Source organism: Eubalaena glacialis, chromosome 2 (assembly GCF_028564815.1).
Source record: "Eubalaena glacialis isolate mEubGla1 chromosome 2, mEubGla1.1.hap2.+ XY, whole genome shotgun sequence".
In the NCBI taxonomy this organism is placed as follows: Eukaryota; Metazoa; Chordata; class Mammalia; order Artiodactyla; family Balaenidae; genus Eubalaena; species Eubalaena glacialis.
The window spans coordinates 64,118,724-64,142,938 of NC_083717.1; the positions used below are offsets into that span (position 1 = coordinate 64,118,724).

The 24,215-nt window shown below is 35.8% G+C and overlaps 1 protein-coding gene across 2 annotated transcripts in view; it reads right to left on the minus strand.

Moving 5' to 3' along the window:
* Positions 1-24,215, minus strand: part of ARIH1 (ariadne RBR E3 ubiquitin protein ligase 1) — a 114,390-nt gene that overhangs the window by 48,314 nt on the left and 41,861 nt on the right. For both annotated transcript variants that reach the window (XM_061180102.1, XM_061180101.1), the window contains exons 2-3: positions 22,901-22,968; positions 1,002-1,146 (exon numbers count right to left, since the gene is read on the minus strand). In XM_061180102.1, coding sequence (XP_061036085.1) covers positions 1,002-1,146; positions 22,901-22,968 — 213 coding nt within the window. The remainder of the gene's footprint in view (positions 1-1,001; positions 1,147-22,900; positions 22,969-24,215) is intronic.

Sequence of the window (24,215 nt, forward strand, 5' to 3'; positions counted from 1 at the left end):
CGAGCCCTGGTCTGGGAAGATCCCACATGCCGCAGAGCAACTAGGCCCGTGAGCCACAACTACTGAGCCTGCGCGTCTGGAGCCTGTGCGCCACAACAAGAGAGGCCACGATAGTGAGAGGCCCGCGCACGGCGATGAAGAGTGGCCCCCGCTTGCCACAACTAGAGAAAGCCCTCGCACAGAAACGAAGACCCAACATAGCCAAAAATAAAAATAAATAAATAAATAAATTTTTTTTAAAAAGCCATAAAAAAAGAATCTCCATTCGAATGGATCTGTGTGAAAATCCTGAAAACCCTGAAAGCTCCCTAGTGAAATAGCATTAAAGACATTTTATAAGTGTTTTGGGTATTTATTCTAAAAACTTAGTTTTAAATCTATTTTAATTTGGATGGAAAATAATTCTGTTCGCTGCCTACCTATTACACAATTCTCTCACGGTGGTAATATAAAAATGGAAAAGATTTAAGTGTGTAATGAAAACTTGCGCAAGTTGCTGCTTTAAAAAGCAAATGGGGGCCTCCCCTGGTGGCGCAGTGGTTAAGAATCCTGTCAATGCAGGAGACATGGGTTCGAGTCCTGGTTCGGGAAGCTCCCACATGCCGCGGAGCAACTAAGCCCGTGCGCCACAACTACTGAGCCCGAGTGCCTAGAGCCCGTGCTCCGCAACAAGAGAAGCCACCGCAATGAGAAGCCCGCGCACCGCAACAAAGAGTAGCCCCCGCTCACTGCAACTAGAGAAGGCCCACAAGCAGCAGCAACGAAGACCCAACGCAGACACACACACACACACACACACACACACACACAGCAAATGGGGGAGGACTGAGAGAGAACAAGCTCTTACTCTTTCTTTTCCTTTCTTTATCCTTAATATATTGATAGGTTACTGCTTTGCTACAATCCCAGACTCCCAGATCTTCCTTTATTTAAATAATGAAAAGTTGATTTACCCTCTGAAATACAGAGTCAGTGCTAGCCTTAAACTACCAGATACTCACCGAGTTAGGGTAGTTCAAGTAGCAGATCTGACAAGGCATATCCTGTGCTGATGACCTTGTATTCATCTGGCGTGTTCGAGACTTTTTACTTGGATTAATTACATGACACTCAGCAAAGAGCTTCTCCAGGTTTCCATCAAAGTACCTGCATTATTTAAACAGAAAGGATGAGAGCCCAGCAATAGCACACTGTTAGAGCTCTCCAAAAACCTGATTTTCTATAGGGAAAGTCAATGAAGTAAATTAAACCAAGACCATAACCTTTTTTGCTCAGAAGAAATAAGCTGTATGGCTACAAACTGCAGCAAATAGAAGCATATGTGTATGAAAGCAGATTGAATTTTTGTTGCTATTTTGACACTTTTTACTTTGTTTCTATCATGAGAGGTTAAGCTATTAGTATATTAACAACACTACAAGTAAAACCTAAGGATGAAAGTTGTACTATCTCTAAGTGGGACCTTATGAAGAGTAATGGTATTTCAGAAGGCTAGGCTATATTTTATACCAATGAATTCATTTTATTAATAATTTTAGTTATACCAGTTTAAACATATTAGCAAGTAAACCACCTATAAAGCATACCTTATCCCACAAATCATTTAAAAAATGAAACTATTACATGTGTCTCATTCTACAAAAGACTTGCTTTCTAAATATTCTTTTAAAATAGTTTTTAATAGGAAAAGGGAAGGAGGAAACAAAAAAATGTATCTTCAAAAGTTTTTATATCAAATAATCTATACATTAGCTTTTTCATAAAATACGTATCTAAATATATAGAAGTAGTTCACCATCTAATATGTCAACAGCATGGTATGGCAAGTACTAGCTACAGAGTTTCAACTGAACTGTAAACTTCTTGACAGAAGACAGTGGTAAATAGCACAATATCTCCCATTAGTGCAGTTAAGACATGGTCTTTGGCCTCCTGAAATATCTTAATATTCTAAATGGAAAAGCAATAGCTAGAAAAACTTTCAATTTGTGAATCAATATAACCAGCAAAAATATTAACATGGAATCTGATCAATTTACTTTTTAGCTTGTTAAGTCTAGGTTTAAATAACTACAATGTTCTTTATATATAAACAGGAGGTTCTCAAGTTAAAAATAATCAATACTCAAGAGATTCTCAATATTTTTAGTGGAAGTCTTGTTCAGGCTTTGTTCAAAGCATGTGCTATATCTCCGGAAAATCACTCATGAGAACAATCCACATCACTCTCCTAAGACTGATAAATATCTTTTTATAAATACTTTGACTACAGTTATGTGTCAATGAACTGGTCAAGTTATCAATCAAAATGTCAACATATTATAAAAGGGGAACTCATATGAAGTTGTCCCTGATCAAAATATATAGAGCAGATAAATCAAATGCTCTCCTACAAAGGTTATCTCTGAAAAAAACCTAAGATGTAAGTTTTATCTGAAAAATAGAAAACGTATGAAGCTAGCACTTAGTATGAATAGGTAAACCAACTAAACCCCTTGTTTTTATAAAAAAATATTCATGCTCACAAGAAAAGACAAACTCTTGGCATCTAAAACTTAACTACACAAAATTAGCAACTCCTAATACTTTGGTGAACAGACTAGACAGCATTCTATGCAAATACAGACAGACAGACATGTGCATATTTCATATAATCTCATATTCCAGGCTTATTACCTGCTTTCTTCACTGAACAATATGTAACATCTTTGTCATGAGCATGGGTGGGTCTACATTATTTTTCATTGTTGCATAATATTTCCCTGTAGGTATATACTATAATTTACTTAACCAATCTTATACTGAAAGACATTTAGAGATGTTCCACATATAACAATCCTAGATTAAAATCTTGTCCCATCTGAAGGGGGGAAAATAATTAGACCTAACTTGCATTTCTTTATTAGTGAAGCTGAACTTCACTAATTTTTCTGTGAAGATTTTGCTATTATTTTATGAGTTCAGTATGTAAACAGGAAGAGTAACCCTTTGTTTTATGGATTGCTTTCTTCCCACAGCTTCTAACTTGCCTTTGAATCTTGCTTAATGGTGTTTAATTGCCACTTCTAATTTTTATGTAGGCAAATTTACCATGCAACACTGTTGTGATTTATGGATTTCATATGAAGTTTTTAAAAAGATCTCTATACCCAAAGACTATAAAAATTCATTCATGATTTAGGTCATTCCTTTAAACTGTTTCCATTAAAACTGTTGATTCACATGGAAATTATTTTTGTGTAGTAAGGGGGAAAGTAGGGATTCCATTTTATTTTAAGCCAAATGTCTAACCATTTACTTTAGGTCTCAGCTTAAACTGCACTTCCTCAAACAAATCTTCGACAGCTCCTCCCCCTCCAATTAGGTAAGGTTCTCTTGTATTACATCCTCACAGTACTTTGTACTCCCGTACAACACATCACATTACTAACTCTGTAATCGCCATTTTATGTTTTTCCTGCTAGAATGTAAACCCTATGAGGACTATTTTATTACTGAGGTAGCCCTAGTACCTAGAAGAATCTTACTATAAGTGTTCAATTTCTTTTTAAAGAAAAGAGTGACTTCTTAATGATACCTGATAATAAATCTGAATTCCTTTATTTAGGAATATTTCTTAAAGATAGCAATATATTAGAGTTTATAGTTTTTGGTCCATTATAGAAGGCAAATAGCTTTCAAATACAGCCCAGGTAAACAGAATGGGGAGTTGAAGAATCCACTCGTATTGCAGATCACAGCAGGCAGGCCTAGAAATTTTTTTCATTTATTAAGTTCCATTTTACAGAAATGTAACATTTTAAAATTTGTTCTTTATTTTTATTTATTACTTGCTTTGTCCATCAGTGACTCTGCTATGGTTTTCTGGAAGATACTGAAGTCTAATTTATTTTTACTAAACATAACTTAAAATGGGTACTTAAACCTATTTCGCCAACTTTCAATAATACATCGATTGTCCTTGTATTATATGACCCTACACTTAACTCTATAGTTTTGGTTGGAACTTCCTGGAGCTTTTCCCAGTTGATTATCATTTTACATAATTTTTTCACTAATTACACTGTTTTGACATTATATAGCTTTTCTTTCAAGAATAGTAAAAACTGCTTTTTGTTTCCTAAGCTTGACAGCCCTAATTACTTAGACATAATTAAAATGTTTAATTGTATTCAAATGCTCACTTTGGCCAAAATCCTACCCACCCCATCCCCAATATTCTCTACATTGACAGCCTCCATTTTCTTCTGGTACCCGTTGTTATTGAAGTCTGTGATCAAAATAATTCTCATTTTATAATTCAAATCATTTTTCAACTGACATATATACAAGGTTTCTTCATTCTTTAAGTTTAGTTCTGTAGGGTTTATCTTAGCATTTAACTTTCTCTTTTGAAATGCCATTCAGGTAGTAATTACTTCAAGAGCTTTTAGTTATTAAGACCTGCTTGATTTGTACCCAGCCTTTGCTAATTTTCCTCCTTGTCTACCATCTACTAATTCCTTCTTTGTCCTTTTCTTCTCTTACATATCTCCATTTTCCATAGTATCTGCTCTATTTCTTGCTGTTGCCAATGTGGTTTTAACTTCTGCAAGATTACTGCTTGTCCCTTTATTTTTTTTCTTAGTTCTGTCAGCTTCCTTTTCGTCTTGTTCTGTTGTTTCATCAGTTTATCTTTGATCCCTTATCTCATAGAGTCTATGCTTACTTTAATCTTCTTAAAAGAACAAAGAAGGTTTTTTCAGCCTGCTAATTATGATAGTTTTCTTAAGGACTACTACTATGCTCAAGAATACAGGTGGATTCTTAACTCCCCACAGTTCGTATACCTGGTCACTATATATTTGAAAGTTCCTTCAGTTTGCTGGCTCTTAGATACACCCTTGCCTGTGAAAAACAGACCAAAATGGAGAGAGACTAATTCAATGTGAAGCACTGAAGTTCAGGTACCTTATTTAATGAGTTAACACACATATTTCCCTCTGCTTCACTGACTTTGGTCAACAGCTGCAAAGATTATGCTAGGACACTACTGCCCTCCTTTCCTGCAAAATTTGCCCATCCTTTTAAGAAAATCATATTGATGAAAAGAAAAACAGAAGAGCAGTGGTTTTTCCTTCAGCCCAGCCTTTCCTCGGTGGGGCAAGGGCATGATTAGAGTATCCCCACCCCATCTCTCACATGGCCTAGATTAAAGATTGTTAGAATGGCTGGGAATTCCCTGGAGGTCCAGTGGTTAGGACTCTGTGCTCTCACTGCCAGGGCCCTGGGTTCGATCTCTGATCAGGGAACTAAGATCCTGCAAGACCCGCCACCAAAAAGATTGTTAGAAGGGCGATTTGAGAGGTTCTTCAGTAGAGATTATAAATCCTCTTCTCTCTCTAGGGTTCCTTCTGTTCATTCAGTATGTTTATATAAATATAGTTAAGCAAACTGGCACTGAATCAGCCAACCTTCCAGAAAATCTAGATCTTAATTTTTCATTTTCCTTTACTATTAGACAGAAATATACCACATAACAAGAATTATGGTTATGGAGAGGGGAGACATGGCAGGTGGGGTATATCACTGGCTAAAGTTTCTTCTTGAATTCTGAATGACTAGCATCACTGTTTGCCATGTCAATATTTAATTTTGTCATTATGAGTTTATTTTAAAAGCCACTAGGGCTTCATACTTCATAAAAAGATCACTGTTGAAGTTGTACTTATTTTCACAACAAAATCGGAAAAGCAAAACTGTTAAGCTAATTTAAAGTTATATACTGGGCTTTTCTACTATTTATTTTTGGGTTACCAGAGTTCAATTCTCCTTATAGGTCTTTAATGCTCCCATACATTTTTATACATCACTTATCTACTACTATAAGCCTGAGAGACAGCTAAAACACACAAACATATATATGAAAATTTATAAAAATACATTATTTTATATATATATATATATCTCCACAAATAAACATGTATAGAAGTAAATGAACTTTTACTTCTAAATAACCAAATAATTTTTGTTTCACATTCTCATGTGGCATTTTATGGGTACCAGACTTCAATTTCAAAAGTTAACAAAACAGTTACAATTATTCTATACTCTATGTTCTGACAAAGCACTAAAAAAGATCTGTGACATCAACATCTCTTCTAGGAATTGCCATTTCAACCATCCTTTGCCCCATTAACCTGATTCTAAACGGTGTAATTCTTTCCACTTTTAGAAAAGGTATATTTAAGGAAAAATATCAAAGGTGCAAAGGAAAAGATTTTCATTTATATCTTATGGATGAATAAAAACTGCCATATTTATAAAAAGCAAAAATAATAGATAATGCATGAAAACGCATCTTAAACCAGCAAAACGGAACAAGAGAGTAGACACACCAGGAGATAAGGCTTTCTCCAGTCTTTACATATAAACATTATTTTCAGAGCTTATTCCTCATCTTCTATAGAAAGAAGCCAGTAGATCTAATATTGTATGGTAGTATAAGTAAGTCATTAAGAATTACTGAAGAGTTCTTTTTCTTTGGGGGAATGAGATTAGAACTGATGATTTGAGCACTATTTTTCATTTATAACCCCCTTAAAACCTTAAAATAAAACTTAAAACCTTTCAATAACTTTAATTGTGTTACTTAGATAAAAATTTAAATTTAAAAAGGGCTCCTGAAGTAGAAGGTAAACTTCAAACAAATTAAAAGATTTACCACATTCTTTGTGGTTTTTAAAGGTGTTCTTTCAAAAGGACTAAAATTAGAATGTAAGGTTAACTAGCAAACATATGAACCTCTACTAAGTGAAGTTCAGAATTCCAGAGAACTAGTTAACTGTCTAAGGATTCAGGGATAGAAAATCTTTTTTTTCTAAGGAAGACTTTTGGCCCTCGTAAGAAAAAAGATCTAATGAGGACATATACAAGTCTATAAAAACTTGCTTTCAAAGTTTTGGGTTTTTTATGCTAGTCTAAAAGATAAATTTAGCTCATATTTTAATATTATTATACATGGTTTATAGCTAAATAAATGTACCGATTATGTATTTTTAAGAAAGAAATACTTTTTGAGATTCTGATAGATTTTTTTCCCCTATAGGGGAAAATGCAACCTAAAACAAAACAAAACCAAAAACCCAGCAGGATACTAAAAAAAATCTCCTGAGCTTGCTTACTGCTAAACAAAAGACCACCTGACAAAAAAGTCACTAAATACTGATAATATTACTTTCAAGTTGCAGTACAAAAATCTGATTGCATAATTTTTAAGAACCTTTCTGTGTTCTTCCATACTTTATCCTTTTGGTTCTAAGCCTTGATGAAGGCAAGTGTATTAAGAAAACTAACCACAGTGAAACAGATCTAAGATAACTCCATCTAGGCTTGAATTAGCAAAATCATAACAGAAACACAATAACTATGCCATCTTCCAAAAAGGCTCCCATTCCCATTTATTACAGAACAATTTAAATACACAAAAGGCAAAAGAAAAATAACTTGAACTCCCACATACCCACCACCCAGCTTTATCTATTACCAATATTTTGCTAATTAAAAGATTTTTTGGAAGAATAAGACTTCATTCTCATATGAACTTTCAAGGTAGATCTGAAACTACGCCGGACATTGTAAGAAGAAGCTAATAACAATTCCCTTCATAACAGAGAAGAGAAAACTCTACACTACAGGCCTCAGAAGACACATATGCTGGTTTCACTGGGTATTCCAGCCACACTTAAATACGCATGTGTCATCTTCACTGGTAGCTGTCCATGTTCTTTGGCTTGATTATGATTATTCCAATTTACCAAGTTCTGCTAACCTGAAACCCCTGGCACTTCAACAACTGTAAGTACCCAAAACATTCTAACTTATTTACACATGCTCATTCCCCTCCCCTGAGGATCCAAAGCTTTTATTACTTTCTCAAAAGAGACCATGGCTCTCAAGAGACCACGGCCCCCAAAACGACAAGAATCAATACTGTTTTTTAAAACTATGTTTTACTTCAAAGAAAACAAAGACAGTGGTTTCTGTGCCCTCTGTCCAGATATGTGCATGCAAGGGAAGTCTATACCCTCTGCTCTGCTCAATGGTCTTTTCCTCCTGCTATACATGAACAGCACAACTCAGTAAATAAAATGAAATAAACTACTTGTGATTTATGCAATAATGGGTCTGATTCCAATGAAAGACAAAAATGATTTGAGTACAAGAAGAAATACCCTTTTTTATTCTGATAACGGTGTTTCAATATATTTAACAGAAGCCCACAGGTTGTCAATGTTAAGAGCCTATAAACCAAAGTATGTTTAAAAATCTCGCTACGCTAAAACCAAGAATAAGCTATCAAAATATGAGACAGTATATAATTAAGATCATTTTTACATAGTTCCCTCGCAGATTAACCAACCATATGTGGGAACTGTGCTAGTTAGCGGCAATGTTAATTGCTTTGAAGGAAAGAGACCTACAGCTATTTGCAGTATGTCATTCTAAGTATGCAAGAGGTAGGAGGAGAATGCTTAGGGAAGTATAGAAAATAGTACCTAACTTCAGGAAGTCAAAATGACTTAACAGTAAATGTGATAAGAATTCAGGGAATAAGGAGATCCAGGGGGCATCATACAACCCAGGACAAGAACTAGAAAACTGCCAGTACTTCAGAAACCCTCCAAACATCCCTTTCTCAGTAACAAGCTCCTCCTTCCCCCAGAGATAATCACTACCCCATTTTTCTCTGTAGTTTTACCACCTAAATATGCACCCTTAAAGAATATAACTTATTTTTGCCTGCTTTTGAATTTCATATAAACAGAACCATACAGGGGATAAGTATTCTGTCGAATTTGTTTTCCTTTCACTCTATATAACAGTTTTTAAGATTCATCTATGTAGTCACTCGTAGCTCTAGTTCATTTATTTTTCATTGCTGAACAGTTATATAAACATACCACAATTGTGTATCTATCTATAGACATTTGGGTTGTTTGTAGTTTGGAGCTGGTATGGATAATGCTGCTATGAACATGCTTATATACAACTTTCAGTTTAGACATGCATATTTCTTTCTGTTAGGTATATATACCTGTGAGTGGAATTACTGGGTCAAAGATATGCATGTAAATGCTAAGAGAAAAAAATAAAAATTCTATATTTCTTTCTAAAATCATTTAACAACTTATCTGTAGACTCCTTTGGATTTTCAATGTAAACAATTCATATCATCAGTGAATATTAACTATTTAGCATCTGCCTTACAACCATTATACTTTATTATTATTTTCGGTATACTACTGGCTAGGATCTCCTTCAGTATGAAGTGAATGTTGAACATAAGTGAAGACAACAGACACCCATGTCTTGAACTCCATCTAAAAGAGAAATATTTTCAACATCTCAGCATGAACTATATCTCCTACAGATGTTTTTACAGATTTATTAGATTAAGAAAGTTCCCTTTAATGCCCAGTTTGCTAATGGTTTCTTTTTAAAATCATTAATGACTACTAATTTTTAGCAGCTGCTCCTCTGCATCTACTGAAATACTATTCTCATTAATTTGTTAACTGACCAACCATATTTAATTGTTTCAGGTTAAATCAACCTAGCATTCCTGGGATAAATCTCAGCTGGCCATGCTGGAATATTATCCTTTTTATGTATTGCTGAATTCAATTTGCAAATACTTTGGGTTTTTGTTTCCCTTTGTTTGCATCTATTTACATGATAGAACCTCTAATTTTTCTTTGGGTTTTAGTATTAAGATTGTGATAGACTTAAGAAGGTGAAGGATCCTCTTTTTCTGTTTTCTAATATAAAGTTATATATTATAAGGTTAGAGTTACTGTCTCATTAAATGTTGGTAGAAATTTCTAGTATATCCATCTGGACTTGGACTTTATAGAAAATTTCACTTTATAGTTATAGTCCCATATGGGTTTTTTATTTCTTATGTAAATTTTTATGAATTGCAAATGTCTAAGAACTTATCCATTTCATGTAAAATTTCAAATTTCAACACAGTTATTCACAATATCTTATGAGGTTGGGTTTTGTTTTTTTTTTTTAATATCTGCAGGATTCAAAGTGACATTAATCTCATCCCCTTTACTGTATGTTTCTTTTCCATTTTATTAAAGTCTGCTCTGTTATTTCTTCTTCTATTTTCTCTGAACAGCAAATTCTGTTGCTCTTTTTCTATCTTGACACATCTAGCTCATTAACTTGAGGCTTAAGATGAATGCTTAGCTCATTACTATCCTGATACATGCACTTAACATTCATTTATACACTTTTTAGCACAAATTAGGCTGCATTCCACAATTTTTTTCCCCTTAACATTCAAATAGTTGCTTAAATAGCAATTATGAATATTTGAGACTTTAATCAACACTGATAGAATTTTAAATATTGGCTTAAAAAAATACAAAGGCTAGGTACAACATAAAGCCATCTATATTAATTAAAAGATAGCACTGTTTCTAAATACATTTTCCATGATTACAGTATTCTACCATAGCACTTATTTTCTTTCACCTACTGAGGTATCATCCTACCATCACTTCCCCTTTTGCTATTGAGAAGTCAGCTGTTCTCTAGAAGAATGTAAGTATAATATACACTTTCTATATCTATTTTTCCCTCTATATACATTACATATACGCACACTCTTACACTTTTTAAAAGTAATCTTTCTTGCATCTTTATTGCTTTTATGATTTTCTCTTTATTTTTATAGTTTCACTATGTTTTAAAATGTGGATTTCTTTTTACCATATTTCATAAAATCTAAAATGCTTTGGGGGGGCTTCCCTGGTGGCGCAGTGGTTGGGAATCCGCCTGCCAATGCAGGGGACACGGGTTCGAGCCCTGGGTCAGGAGGATCCCACATGCCGCGGAACAACTAAGCCCGTGCGCTGCAGCTACTGAGCCTGCGCTCTAGAGCCTACGAGCCACAACTACTGAAGCCCGGGTGTCTGAAGCCTGTGCTCCTCAACGAGAGAGGCCACCGCAATGAGAGGCCCGCGCACCGCCATGAGGAGTAGATCCCGCTCAGGGCAACTAGAGAAAGCCCGCGAGCAGCAACAAAGACCCCGCGCAGCCAAAAATTAATTAATTAATTAATTTTAAAAAATAAAATGTTTTGGTACCAAAATCTCATGATCTTATCAGAAAGTGAAATGGGGAAATTTTCACGTAAGTCAAATTTTCAATCTTGTAGGACTATAAGGTGCCGTCAATTGAAAGATGCATTCAGATTTCAGACAGATTTCTAAGATGTGAAAAACTACATCTTAGAATCAATGAAACAGTATTTTATTATGCATGGGAACTGTCAAGCTTCTTAGGGCAATTTTGTCTCTTACCAATCTGGAAAATTAGCCATTTTACCTTCAAATATCATCTCTGCCCCATTTTCTCCTCTTTTTCTAAACTCAATGGAGACCTTCTTGTTCTAACTTCTATTTTCTTAACTTCTCTCGTGTATTTTCCACCTTTTAGTGTGTGTGCTTAATTCTGAAGTGTTTTGATCTTCTAGTACACTAAACCTCTCTTTAGCTTTGTCCAACCTGCTGTTAAACTAATCCACTGAGTTAATTTTGCTTATTTTGTTTAGTAAGTTTTTTTTTTCAAATCTGTACAACAGCTCATACTTCCTAGTTCCCTTATGATAGCATACTTATTTTAGTCTATGTCTGACTAATTCTAACATCTGGAGTCCCAAATTAGTATGTTTTCATTACAAAAATAATTTGAGGAAATAGTCTGAGGCCTTACTGTTCTTTCCCTAGAAAAGATTTACCCTTGCTTCTGTCAAGTGCCTGGGTACATTAACAGCCTGGGACCATCTTAATCTAAGTTCAAGGCTTAAGGTTTTCTGGGCCACCCAGATGACCTGAATGTATCTTCAGTCTTTAGAGGAGCTGGTTTACCTAATCCCCACTCCCTGTGGGCCGAGAACTCCAACTTTTTTCCCACTAACCAAAGGCCAACAAAAATCACATCTCAGTCTCTTAGCCACCTCTTCTGGATCAGCACATACTTCTAGGGCAAAGCAGACTGCGGTGCTTGGCTCATTTGTCTAGATTTCCACATTCTCTTGGGCCTTAACACTGTAATTCCTATTTTTCTAATTCTTTGATGTTCTTTTTTTTTAAATTTATTTATTCATTTATTTATTTTTGGCTGTTTTGGATCTTTGTTGCTGTGCGCAGGCTTCCTCTAGTTGCGGCGAGTGGGGGCTACTCTTCGTTGTGGTGCACGGGCTTCTCATTGCGGTGGCTTCTCTTGTTGCGGAGCACAGGCTCTAGGCATGCGGGCTTCAGTAGTTGTGGCACATGCGCTCAGTAGTTGTGGCTCGCGGGCTCTAGAGCGCCAGCTCAGTAGTTGTAGCTCAAGGGCTGAGTTGCTCCGCGGCATGTGGGATCTTCCCGGACCAGGGCTCGAACCCGTGTCCCCTGCACTGGCAGGAGGATTCTTAACCACTGCGTCACCAGGGAAGTCCATTCTTTGATGTTCTTGATTTTTTAAAAGATGTTTCAATATTTCATCTAGCTTGTATTATTGTATTTAGTGGATGGAATGGTCCAAATTACCAGAAGTTTCCCAGTCTCCTGTATTTTCTGTCTCAGTTAAAACTCCTTCACATCTCTTACATCAACACTCTGCTTTCAATTAACTGTCACCAACCTAAGTCAAGCCAACATTTTCCTTTTATCTGTATTATTGAAATAGTCTTCCAATTCGTCTTCCTGCCTCCAATCAGCTCATACTGCTACTGTAAGATTTTTTTCTACAATAATGCTCTTATATTACATTTCTGCATAAAACAACTTACTCAATAGGAAAGAAGTCCAAATTTATTTGCTAAGCATTCAAGGTCCTCCATAATGTACTTCCCACTAAACACATCCAATCATTTCCCCTCTATTCTTCATGTACTCTAGCCACTCTAAATCTCATTACCATTCAATACATGTTCCTTAAACTTCCTCCATGCCAACTTGTTTTCTGAACCTGAAATGCCCAGATTCCCACATTGCCCTTCCACCCTCTGCCCTTCCAGGTCCAATCAAATGCCATCTCATCAATAAATTCTTTCTCACCTAAGTCAGAAATAGCCTTTTATGGAGCCAGAAGGGAAAAGCTCCACATGCCTCTGTGTCTGTGTGGGCCAGAAGAGTTCTGCATGCAGACTAGCAGGCCAAGATCTGAGCCACAGCAGCATTTTTATTTCAGATTTTAATAACCTTTTGTATGTGTTGAAAACCAAACCTTTTAAACAAGTTTTTAAAGCTTGTCATAAAAAACAGACGTCTTTTACAGTGAAAAACACAGGGGAAAAAAATCATCTATTTTGATGTACCCTTTGATAATGATAAAACGCCTCACACATCACTCTCTATAGTGCACAAAATGAATGAGTTCTGGGCTAAGTAGAAAAGAAGGTCAATGCTGTTTTTGTTTTCTTTTAGAATCATTACCTTCTACCATCTTTTAACCATCTGATCTCTATAGTAGAAACACTATCATAGTTAACACAGTTAAGTTTGAAACTTGTCTTATTTTAATGTAAAGATATGCTTCCTTTTTCCTACAGGCAGTCTCTCTCCTTCCTCACAATCCTACTGTGCAGGTACTACTGTTGCTCCTGTCAATATTTTCAGAAATGTTATTTTCTTTTAAGTGAAATTTCTCACCTACACTTTGATGTCATGTGTTCCCTCTATCTTTCAAATTTCAAGGTTCCCCTTGACCCTATCCCTTACCCCAGGAAGCCTTGGAAACCTTACCCTGGCTCTCTGGACTTTGCATACTTTAAATAATTTAACTACCCTTAATTACTTGCAAAAGAAAAAAAAACCTTCATAATTTTCATACCTTATTACTGATTTTAATGGGTTGTTAATTTCAGTCCTGTAGTTTTATTTTGTTTAGATAGGGCTAGGCAAGGAAAAAAATAAAGACAACCATATTCAGCAGTGGGAAAAAAAAGAGAAACAAATAACCTTTTATGTATTCCCATAAAACTTTACATCTAAGTACCTTGGGGATAGAAACTACGTATGATACATTGTTGCATGTACCTATTCATCACTAAACTTCTGCTCAATGTCTTACACATAACTAAGAGTCAAACACATTCTTGAAATTTATAAAGCAGCAAGATAGCAGGGAGACTAGGGAAAACAGAATGGATTTAAAAAAAAAAAAAGGAAATAAGTTCACATGAGGTAACTAAAGGAGAAAACTGCTCCAAGTTCATACAGCTACTAGGTGGTGGAGCAAAGATCCCATGTTCTTAACCACTACAGTATAATAAGATAGTACATTTATTTGCTGCTTTCCACACACTGCTCCCCAATAATACCTGAGTTGTTTAAAGAGGAAAGACCTCACTATACTGTAGAATAGTAATGAATGCTATCACAAAAGCCAGGCATCTGACAAACCAAATTTACTTTCACATTGCAGCAGTTAACTGTGAAACGATATACTATTATTAATGTGTTTAAGGAAAGCTCCATACTATCATAATAACATACAAGGGCTAACTCTAGTACCTAATCACTAAATGGGTGTTAATGCTTCAGAATGAAAAGTGAAAAGCTATTTGTAACATAGTCTGGAAAAGACTGACATCAGTTTTTAAGATTCTTTGATCATGCCAGTCCATTTAAAGTAGTGAGTCATCAGCCACCTGTATTTCCCCTCACCTCAGACAGGCCAGTTAACTCATTAACACTCACCTTATATACTGTCAACTAAAATGAGTCTTAAAATACCTGTAAGAGAAGAAATCTCAGCTGCAGGAAAGAAGATAACTGACTTTTTACTTGTTACCAACTTTAAAGGAGCTTAATTTGGCACAGGGTGGCTGTGGTGGGGGCGTTTTGGCTCTAACTCCTGCCAAACGAAAATCTGATTTACATGCACGTAGTAAGTTAAATAAAAGTTCTATTGTAGAAAACAAAACCTAGAACGGGCTGAATTTAATTAAAATATTTACTAAACACTAACTATGTATATTAGGAGTTGTGTTAGGTGCTAGGAATGAAAGACTAGTGAGGTATTTTCTACACAAGGAACTCTAACAGAAGTGGTGAAATATTAAACCAAATACATATTAAAGCACAAAGGAAAGAGTAATTAACTGCCTTGAGAAATAAGAAAAGTATCTTAGACGTAAACCTTAAGTTGGGTTTTGAAGAACAATTAGGACACAGGACAATAAGAAAGGCATGCTAGGAGAGGGTCAATGACAGTATAATTCCAAAGGTGCTCCCTAGAGCTGTGGAGCTAATAGGCTACATTGACACCCACAGAAACCCTGTGGTCAGATAAAGGAAACATTTCCAAAGTTGAGGCAACACAAAAATGAATTTGGTGACCACCTTAAAAGTTCTGTACTACTAATGTGTAGTATAAGAAATAAAGAGGGGACTTCCCTGGTGCTGCAGTGGTTAAGAATCCGCCTGCCAATGCAGGGGACACGGGTTCGAGCCCTGGTCCAGGAAGATCCCACGTGCCGCGGAGCAACTAAGCCCACGTGCCACAACTACTGAAGCCCACATGCCACAACTACTGAAGCCCACGTGCCTAGAGCCCGTGCTCCGCAACAAGAGAAGCTACCGCAATGAGAAGCCCACGCACCGCAACGAAGAGTAGCCCCTACTCTCCACAACTAGAGAAAAGCCCATGCGCAGCAACGAAGACGTAGCCAAAAATATATTAATTAATTTAAAAAAAAGAAATAAATAAAGAGAAGATTCAGAAAGGCAGACAGAAGCTGGAATTGTCATAAAAAGAAAGAGAAGGACAACTCACTTTCTCAGTCTCTCCTGCTGGGAGGATAAATGCCTGGCAGGAGCAGGGTGATCTTTAGTTTATGTATAGTACTGAAGAAGGGTCAATGAGATATTCATTCTACCAAAGAGGAAAGGAGATACCCAGCTTTCAAAGGCTGCAATAGCAGAAGTACTAGTCATGGTGTCACATGCCCAATATTTGATGCTACGAGCTATGATGCCTGTGCCCAATGGCAACAGCAACAGCTCTTCCATTAGAATAGTCTGACTCTGATTTCTGGCATTTTTTTGGACTCACATACTTCGTGGCTGATTCTCAATACGTAATGTCTTTTCCACTTAACCTCTTAAAGTTTGTTTACAACTAAAATCCCTAACTGATAACACCAGAAAAGGAGACGGTTCAAGATATGACAAATGAAATAATGGAAGGAACATCCCACAAAAAGTATGATAGAATCAAAGCCCAGATGGAAAGGTTGGCCTTAAAGAAGAAGGACAGATTTGTTATTGCTGTGCTTCTGATTCTCCGATTTTCTCTGTTTTGCTTCACCTGGAGAAGCATGGGAAGAAACCTAGTGAATAGAGAAAATTCTATTTAATTTGTAAAACAGAAATGAAATAAATCTATAGAGTTAAAAAGCAGAAGGCTGGGTAAGAAAGAAAACAGCAAAGGTCTGGAAAACGGCTACTAGAGACAAAAGAGACCAAAAAGTTAAAATGGCCCCTTCCCCACCTGCACCAAAACGTATTTTTAAAAAGAACAAATCGCTCGTTTTTAGGATCAGGACAGATCTGTTTAAACTGCAGACTAGAAGGCCGGGGGGGCAAGTAAGAAGAATTATTGGCAAGAATCTATTTATACTTTTATTGCCCTCATTGGACCATGAATTCCTCCCTCCAGGGCTGGGACTATGGCTCACTAATGAATAAAATAAAAGAAATATTTATATGCCTAGTATATGGAAATAAGAAAGGAGAGTAGAGAGGACTAAATTTAAAACATTTCACAATTTTGACTAAGAATCATCTTTAAATATGTCAAATGAATCGAAATAATACTTGAATACATTCTGTGTTACCCACTGGGAAGGAAGATCTTTTTTTAATGTTATGTAACAAAATTTATTGGCCATATTGTCTAACTTTGTAATTCCTGGGATCCTAAATAGTTACAAGATTATCATACAAGTAACCTTCATTTTTATACTCACGAATTGGGAGGCGCACAGTGTCACTGAAGCTAAACCTCCTTACATTCCATGCTTCTTTTCATTTTCCAAGGGTATTAACGGGGTGAGGGGAGAAGGAGGAATGGAAAGCGGCCTAGGCATTGGCATTTTAAAAAAATTCTCAGGTGATTCTAATGTACAGTCACTTTCATAGTTTATCAATTGATTCTCTTGAGTCTCCTAGGTATTGATTATATTGTCTATATAGAATTTCTCTTCCTTTTCTAAAAAGAAAGTGTTTTCATTACAAATGAGTGCTTGCTTTCTGAAATAGTTATTTTATTATAAAGTTCTTCTGTGATTATTAAGGAAAATTCACAGAATACAAAAAAGCATAAAGAATCTTTTAAAAAATCCATAATCCTCTTATCCCCAAAATAATCTTCATGCCACTTATTTAATTTTCCATGTTTTACTTTATTTATCAGAACTTCGAATACATTTAAATGGTGGTGACAGCCAGTAACTAACGTTTCAAAATTAAATATAATTTTGCTGTAGATTTTTAGTTGATACCCTTTATTAAGCTAAGAAATTACCTTTTTAGTTTGCAAAAAATTGTTTTTTCTAACACAGGGGTAAATGCACAATATTATTAAATACATTGCTGGCATTCATTATAATTACCTTTTGGTTTCTCTTCATTACCCTGTTAAAAGTAGTAAATGTTATAGACAAGTCTTTTCCCCAATGGTGACCCATTCTTACATTCCTAGGAGAAATCCTACTAGACCATTTATCCATGAATTCAAAAGGTATGTTCATAATGAAGATGGTTTTCTTATGCTGTCTTTGTCAAATTTTGTAACCAGGGTTATTCTGATTTGGCTAACATGAATTAATGATGTCCTATCTTTTTCTATGTTCTGAAATAGTTTTTCAGAACTAGAAAAACTAGCAGTTCCTTAAAGGTTTATTAAGACAGAACTTGCCCATAAAATCATCTAGTGCTTTTGGGGGAAGGAGAGGAATCTTTTAGTATATTTATTACATTTTTCCACAGTTGTTTTCGTATTTTTTTTTGGGGGGGGAGCAGTAATTTCCATTTCTAAGCTTTCAAACTTAATGGTAAAAGTGGTATACACAGTATTAATTTAAAATTTTGAAATATTTTTCCTAACCATAATTATGCATTATTTCCAATGCTGTTTATTTGTGCCTTTTCCTCCTACTGAATCACATTTGCCAATGGTTTATTTCCCTCCCTTTTCTCAAAATAGACTTTTCATTTATTTATTCATTTATTCATTCATTCATTCATTCATTTATTTAGGGCTGCACTGGGTCTTCGTTGCTACGCGCGGGCTTTCTCTAGTTGCGGCAAGCGGGGGCTACTCTTCATTGCGGTGCTCGGGCTTCTCATTGTGGTGGCTTCTCTTGTTGTGGAGAACGGGCTCTAGGCACGTGGGCTTCAGTAGTTGTGGCACGCGGGATCTAGAGCGCAGGCTCAGTAGTTGTGGTGCACGGGCTTAGCTGCTCCTCGGCATGTGGGATCTTCCTGGACTAGGGCTCAAACCCGTGTCCCCTGCATTGGCAGGCGGATTCTTAACCACTGCGCCACCAGGGAAGTCCTACATTTTTAAGAGCAGTTTTAAGCGCAAACCAAAACTAAGCAGGAATTACAGAGGTTTCCCATATACCCCGCCGCCACACACACACAACACAACCTCCTCCACCATCAACATCGCACATAAGAGTGGTACATTTGATGCAATCAATGAACCTACACTGACACATCATAATCACCCAAGTCCATAGTTTACATTAGGGGTCAGTTTTGGTGTTGTACATTCTATGGGTTTAGACAAATGTATAGTGACATATACCCATCATAACAGTTTCATACAGAACACTTTCACTGCCCTAAAAATCCTTTTTGATCCACATACTCATCCTTCCCTCCCTTTAACCATGATCTTTTCATTATTTCCATAATTTTGCCTTTTCCAGAATGTCATATAGTTGGAATCATACAGTATGCAACCTTTTTAGATTGGTTGCTTCCACTTAGTAATATGCATTTAAGGTTCTTCCATGTCTTTTCATGGCTTGATAGCTCATTTCTTTTTAGCAATGAATTACATTCCATTGTCTGGATGTGCCACAGTTTATTCACCCATTCACCTACTAAAGGACATCTTGATTGTTTCCAAGTTTTAGCAATTATGACTAAAGATGCTATTAATATCCATGTGCAGGTCTTGGTGGGCATAAGTTTTCAACTCATTTGGGTAAATACCAAAATGCGTGACTGGACTGTATGGTAAGAAACTGCCAAATTGGAAGCAAAGTGGCTGTACCATTTTGCAGTCCCACCAGCAATGAGTGAGAGTTCCTGTTGCTCCACATCCTCATCAGTATTTGGTGGTGTGTTCTGAATTTTTTTTTCCCCTTGGCCGCACTGCGTGGCATGTAGGATCTTAGTTCCCCAACCAGGGATCAAACCCATGCCCCCTGCAGTGGAAGCTCGGAGTCTTAACCACTGGACTGCCAGTGAAGTCCCTGTGTTTTGGACTTTGGCCATTCTAATAAGTGTCTAGTGGTAATTTTAACTAGCAATTTCATTTTAATTAGCAGTGCCCTAATGATGATGTATGATGTTAAACATATCTTCATATGCTTATTTGACCTCTGTGTATCTTCTTTAGTGAGGTATCTATTAAGATTTTTGCTCATTTTAAAATTGGTTCTTTTTCTTACTGTTGAGTTCCAAGAATTCTTTGTATATTTTGGCTAACAGATATCTTTTGCAAATATTTTCTCCCTGTCTGTGGCTTGTTTTCTCATTCTCTTGATATTTCCCTTTTAAAAAACCATTTCAAAGATCCATCTTTCTGCTTTATTTATTTTTGTTCTCGAATTCATTAATGTTGCTTTCATCTTAAATACCTATTCTACTCTCTTTGGCTTTATTTTGTATTTTTCTAACTTCCTGTTTCAAAGGCTCACTTTGTTTTCTACCTATTTATCTTTTTCTTATAGATACTAAGACTGTAAATCTCCCTGTACCTCTTCAGCTACATTCCACATTTGTCCTCTCATTATTTAGTTCTAATTATTTTAATAATTTCATTTTGGGATTCTAAGAGTTTTTTGCAAGAGTGAAAATAGAACACATATCAATTTTTCTTGGAATTTATTATAGCCCAGAATGTGATCAATTTGAAAATAATATACTCTGAAGGGTACACCAAATACCAATTCATATTTTAAATCCTCTCCATGTTTATTTATTGATAAACAGTCTAGAAGAAAACTCTAGTGTAAACACAGTTATATGTCGAGAGACAGCAACCACAAAACAAGAATAAAGTTACTAAAATGAATATGTTGGATACGGTTGAAATAAACAATTCAAGATGGCTAAATAGCAGAATGGAGGCAGAAAGAAAAGCAAGTTAGTGAATTAAAGGTAAACCTGAGGAACTTTCACAGACCAAAGTAGAAAGACAAGTGCAGATGAAGCATTTTGAAAAAAGGTGAAAAAAATCCAGAAGTTTCAACATGTAACCAACAGGAATTCTAGAAAGCAGCACCAAGAGAATGGAGAAAAGATAATATTAAAGAAATAACAGATAAGAATTTCCCAAACCAAAAACATGAGTCCTCAGACTTAAAGTGCCCAACTAGCTATGTTTTCAAAACCTACTCCAAAATTTCAGAATATTAAGGATTTCTCTTACAGCACTCAAAAACTGATCACATATGAAACCTGACTTAAATGACTAAAGGATGTATTATTCTAGAGGGAAAAAAGTACATCTGGAGAAAACAGTAGGATGCAAGAAACAAATTAGCCAAAAAAAAAAAAAAAACACACAGAAGTTAAATACACTGATAGTAAAAATGCTTAACATGAAATGGAAAATTCAAATATTATCAACTTATCCAACTGAGAGGGGAAGAGTGGAGCATAGAGAAGAAAAGTATGCTACAGTTTTTGTCTTGTGCAGAGCATGGATATAAATAGTGTGACTAAATATTGTTATAAACTTTGCATATACATATATATATAACTATGCACATATAAATTGTAAGGCTGACCCCTAGAAAAGCTGAAATAAAATATATAACTTTGAAATTATAAGGGGGGGAAAAAGGGAAAGAAAACTTGATCAAACCAAGAAAGTAGCCAAGAAACTAACCAAACAGAAAACATGGTAAATATAAAGCACAAATTAAGGTAAATCAGTAGTGAAATATAAACATATTAGTAATTACGAAATAAAGTATAGCAGTGCTACTATCAGACAACATAGGATATAGTAATGTGAAACTCATTAAATGACACAAAAAGATATTGCATAATGATTTAAAAACACTATTTAAAGATTTAAAAGTACCCAATAACATATCTCCAGAAGATGTAAAACAGAAACTGAAATTACAAGGAGAAACTGAAAAGTTCATACACACTAAAAGTTCCCAGAAGCTGCCTAATTTTCAATTCATACTCATCACACTTAAGTTCTACAATATTTAACTGAAAAATGCTTTCAGCAGTGTCAACAGTGTTGTAGGACAAACTTGAGAATGTCTTTGGAGAGATATATTAATAAGAAACAAACTGTAAATAAGTTTAGTTCAGTAGAAGAGTATCAGATGTAAACAATGAAAACTACTTTTTTCCTAAACTTTCTTGTGTCATAAAGTAAGTCTGAAAATAAATATGAGCAAAACTAAGAAATACCACTGACTTCAAAAAAGGCTGTCAGCTCCATGGGAAAAAGAAAAAAAAGAAAAATCACACTAGTCAAGGATTTTATTCTTCATGAACCTTGGGAAAGCTGTATAGTATGTGTTTAAGAACATAAGCTTTGGAGTCCAACAAACCTGAGTTTGAGTGCTAACTTCTTGCGTTACAAAACAGATAAACACATCAAGCTCTAAGTCTTAGTTTCCATATCAATTAAGTGGGATAATAATTTGTAGCTCCATAAAGCTATCACCTGGATAAAACTAAATAATGCCTGGCACAGAGGGCTGAATAATTAAGAATTATTGTTGTTTCTATTAAATTGTAGCTGGGGTGCAAGATGTGAGAAACTGGGTAATATTCTTGGTAGTATTTAATATCTGTTTTGCAAAGTGCTTTTGATTTTAAAAATCAAATGGGAAATATTTTCCATTTACTTCTCATAATATTTGGGTTCTCAGTTCATAACAAAAATTAGTTGTAATTTAAAAATTAAAATTAGAATTGCTAATTTTAGACTGAGAGAATAAGGCTGATAGAATAAAGGCTCTCACCCTACCACAAAGTGCCCCAAATTTCCAATTTAAGGAAGAGAAAAAGATAAAGAATGGCACTATTATTATCATTCTCCAGTCCCAGAAATTTCTTCCCTTTTGGAACCAGAAACATTTCCAGAGAGAAAATACCCAATGGAATTTAATCCTGCATGGAAACCAGAGAACGAACCAGTCAGTCCAAACAGCTGTTTTGGTGGCAAGGATACCCTGAGCAACTTCTTTGTTTTTACTGAAGAAATGTCATTATTACACCTAAGGTAGATTTAAAGGTTTATGGGCACGAAGGTTTTAAATAATTAAAGGAAGATCTTATTCGTGTGCTCCAAGAGTATATCAAGCCCTTTACGTATTTTTAGTTCTCAGTACTCAAGAGGATACATTTTAGAAGACACTGAAGCAGAGCCCCCACACCTCACCTCCAAAATAAAAGGAGAAATATTAAGGCTGAGATCCCTTAACACTAAGTTTATTGCAAAACTTACAGATGGTGAATACATTAAAGCAAATACCACTTGTACACTGGTTTGTTCACATACTTACTTGTGTCTCATAAATTCAGTTCAACAGGCTTTCTGTGTTACTTCGAAGTATAAAGCTGACAATATAGTTCCTTACCTTTCCATTAGCTTCTCTTTATCCCAATTGAAGTGGCTAAGGAGTATTCTTGTGATAGTTGCTGGATTCTAAAGAAGGGGGAAAAAAAGTCATTTTAAGGTAATAGCACTTCACTGACATTTAGTGAATTTTTAGGTTGAATTTAAAGTTCTACAACACCCCACCCAAATTTCCTTTCCTAAAATATTTCTTTATTCCCCTAAGAAAATACCAACTTTTTATGGACACCAAAGGGGAAAAGGTGGGGGGGGGGGGGGGGATGAATTGGAAGATTGGGATTGACAGATATACACTAATATGTATAAAACAGATAACTAATAAGACCTGCTGTACAAAAAATAAATAAAATTAAATTAAAAAAAAAGAAAATACAAAGTTTTAATTATAAGATCAAGACTATTTAAAAATAGTTTGTCACACAAACTCAGGTCAGGTTTCTATGGGATTCTAAAGTAGAATTCAAAATAAGCCAAGAAAAAATTAAATGAAAAACTACTGTATAATTAAGCACTAATTAAAGTGAACCTTTTTGCAATTAGATTTAACAGACTGCCACATCAGCACATTGTAAATCAATAAAATTTGTAACATTTTATGTACTGAATAGTTCAAATGAATCCAAACCATTTTTAATTCAGAAGGTCCTTCAGACATATTTAATGAAAACAACAAAATACCTGTACTATGAAATAATTTATAGAATATAATCTTCAGCTGCTATTTCGTTTGCAGAAGGAAAGGCTACCACCATGAAATAAGCCCAAAGTTGACTGCCTTATCATTCAATGATGTCACAAATACTTCCATTTCCCTTGAAACTAGAGAGCAGAATTTTAACTCAAAAGGCAACGGGGGGGGGGGGGGCTTCCCTGGTGGCGCAGTGGTTGAGAATCTGCCTGCCAATGCAGGGGACATGGGTTCGAGCCCTGGTCTGGGAAGATCCCACATGCCGCGGAGCAACTAAGCCCGTGAGCCACAATTACTGAGCCTGCGCGTCTGGAGCCTGTGCTCTGCAACAAGAGAGGCCGCGATAGTGAGAGGCCCGCGCACCGCGATGAAGAGTGGCCCCCACTTGCCGCAACTAGAGAAAGCCCTTGCACAGAAATGAAGACCCAACACAGCCATAAATAAATAAATAAAATTAAAAAAAAAAAAAAAAGGCAACGGGGGGTGTGGGCCGCGGCCAGGGACTTCCCTGGTGGCGCAGTGGTTAAGAATCCTCCTGCCAATGCAGGGAACGTGGGTTCGAGCCCTGGTCCAGGAAGATCCCACATACCACGGAGCAACTAAACCCGTGTGCCATAACTACTGAGCC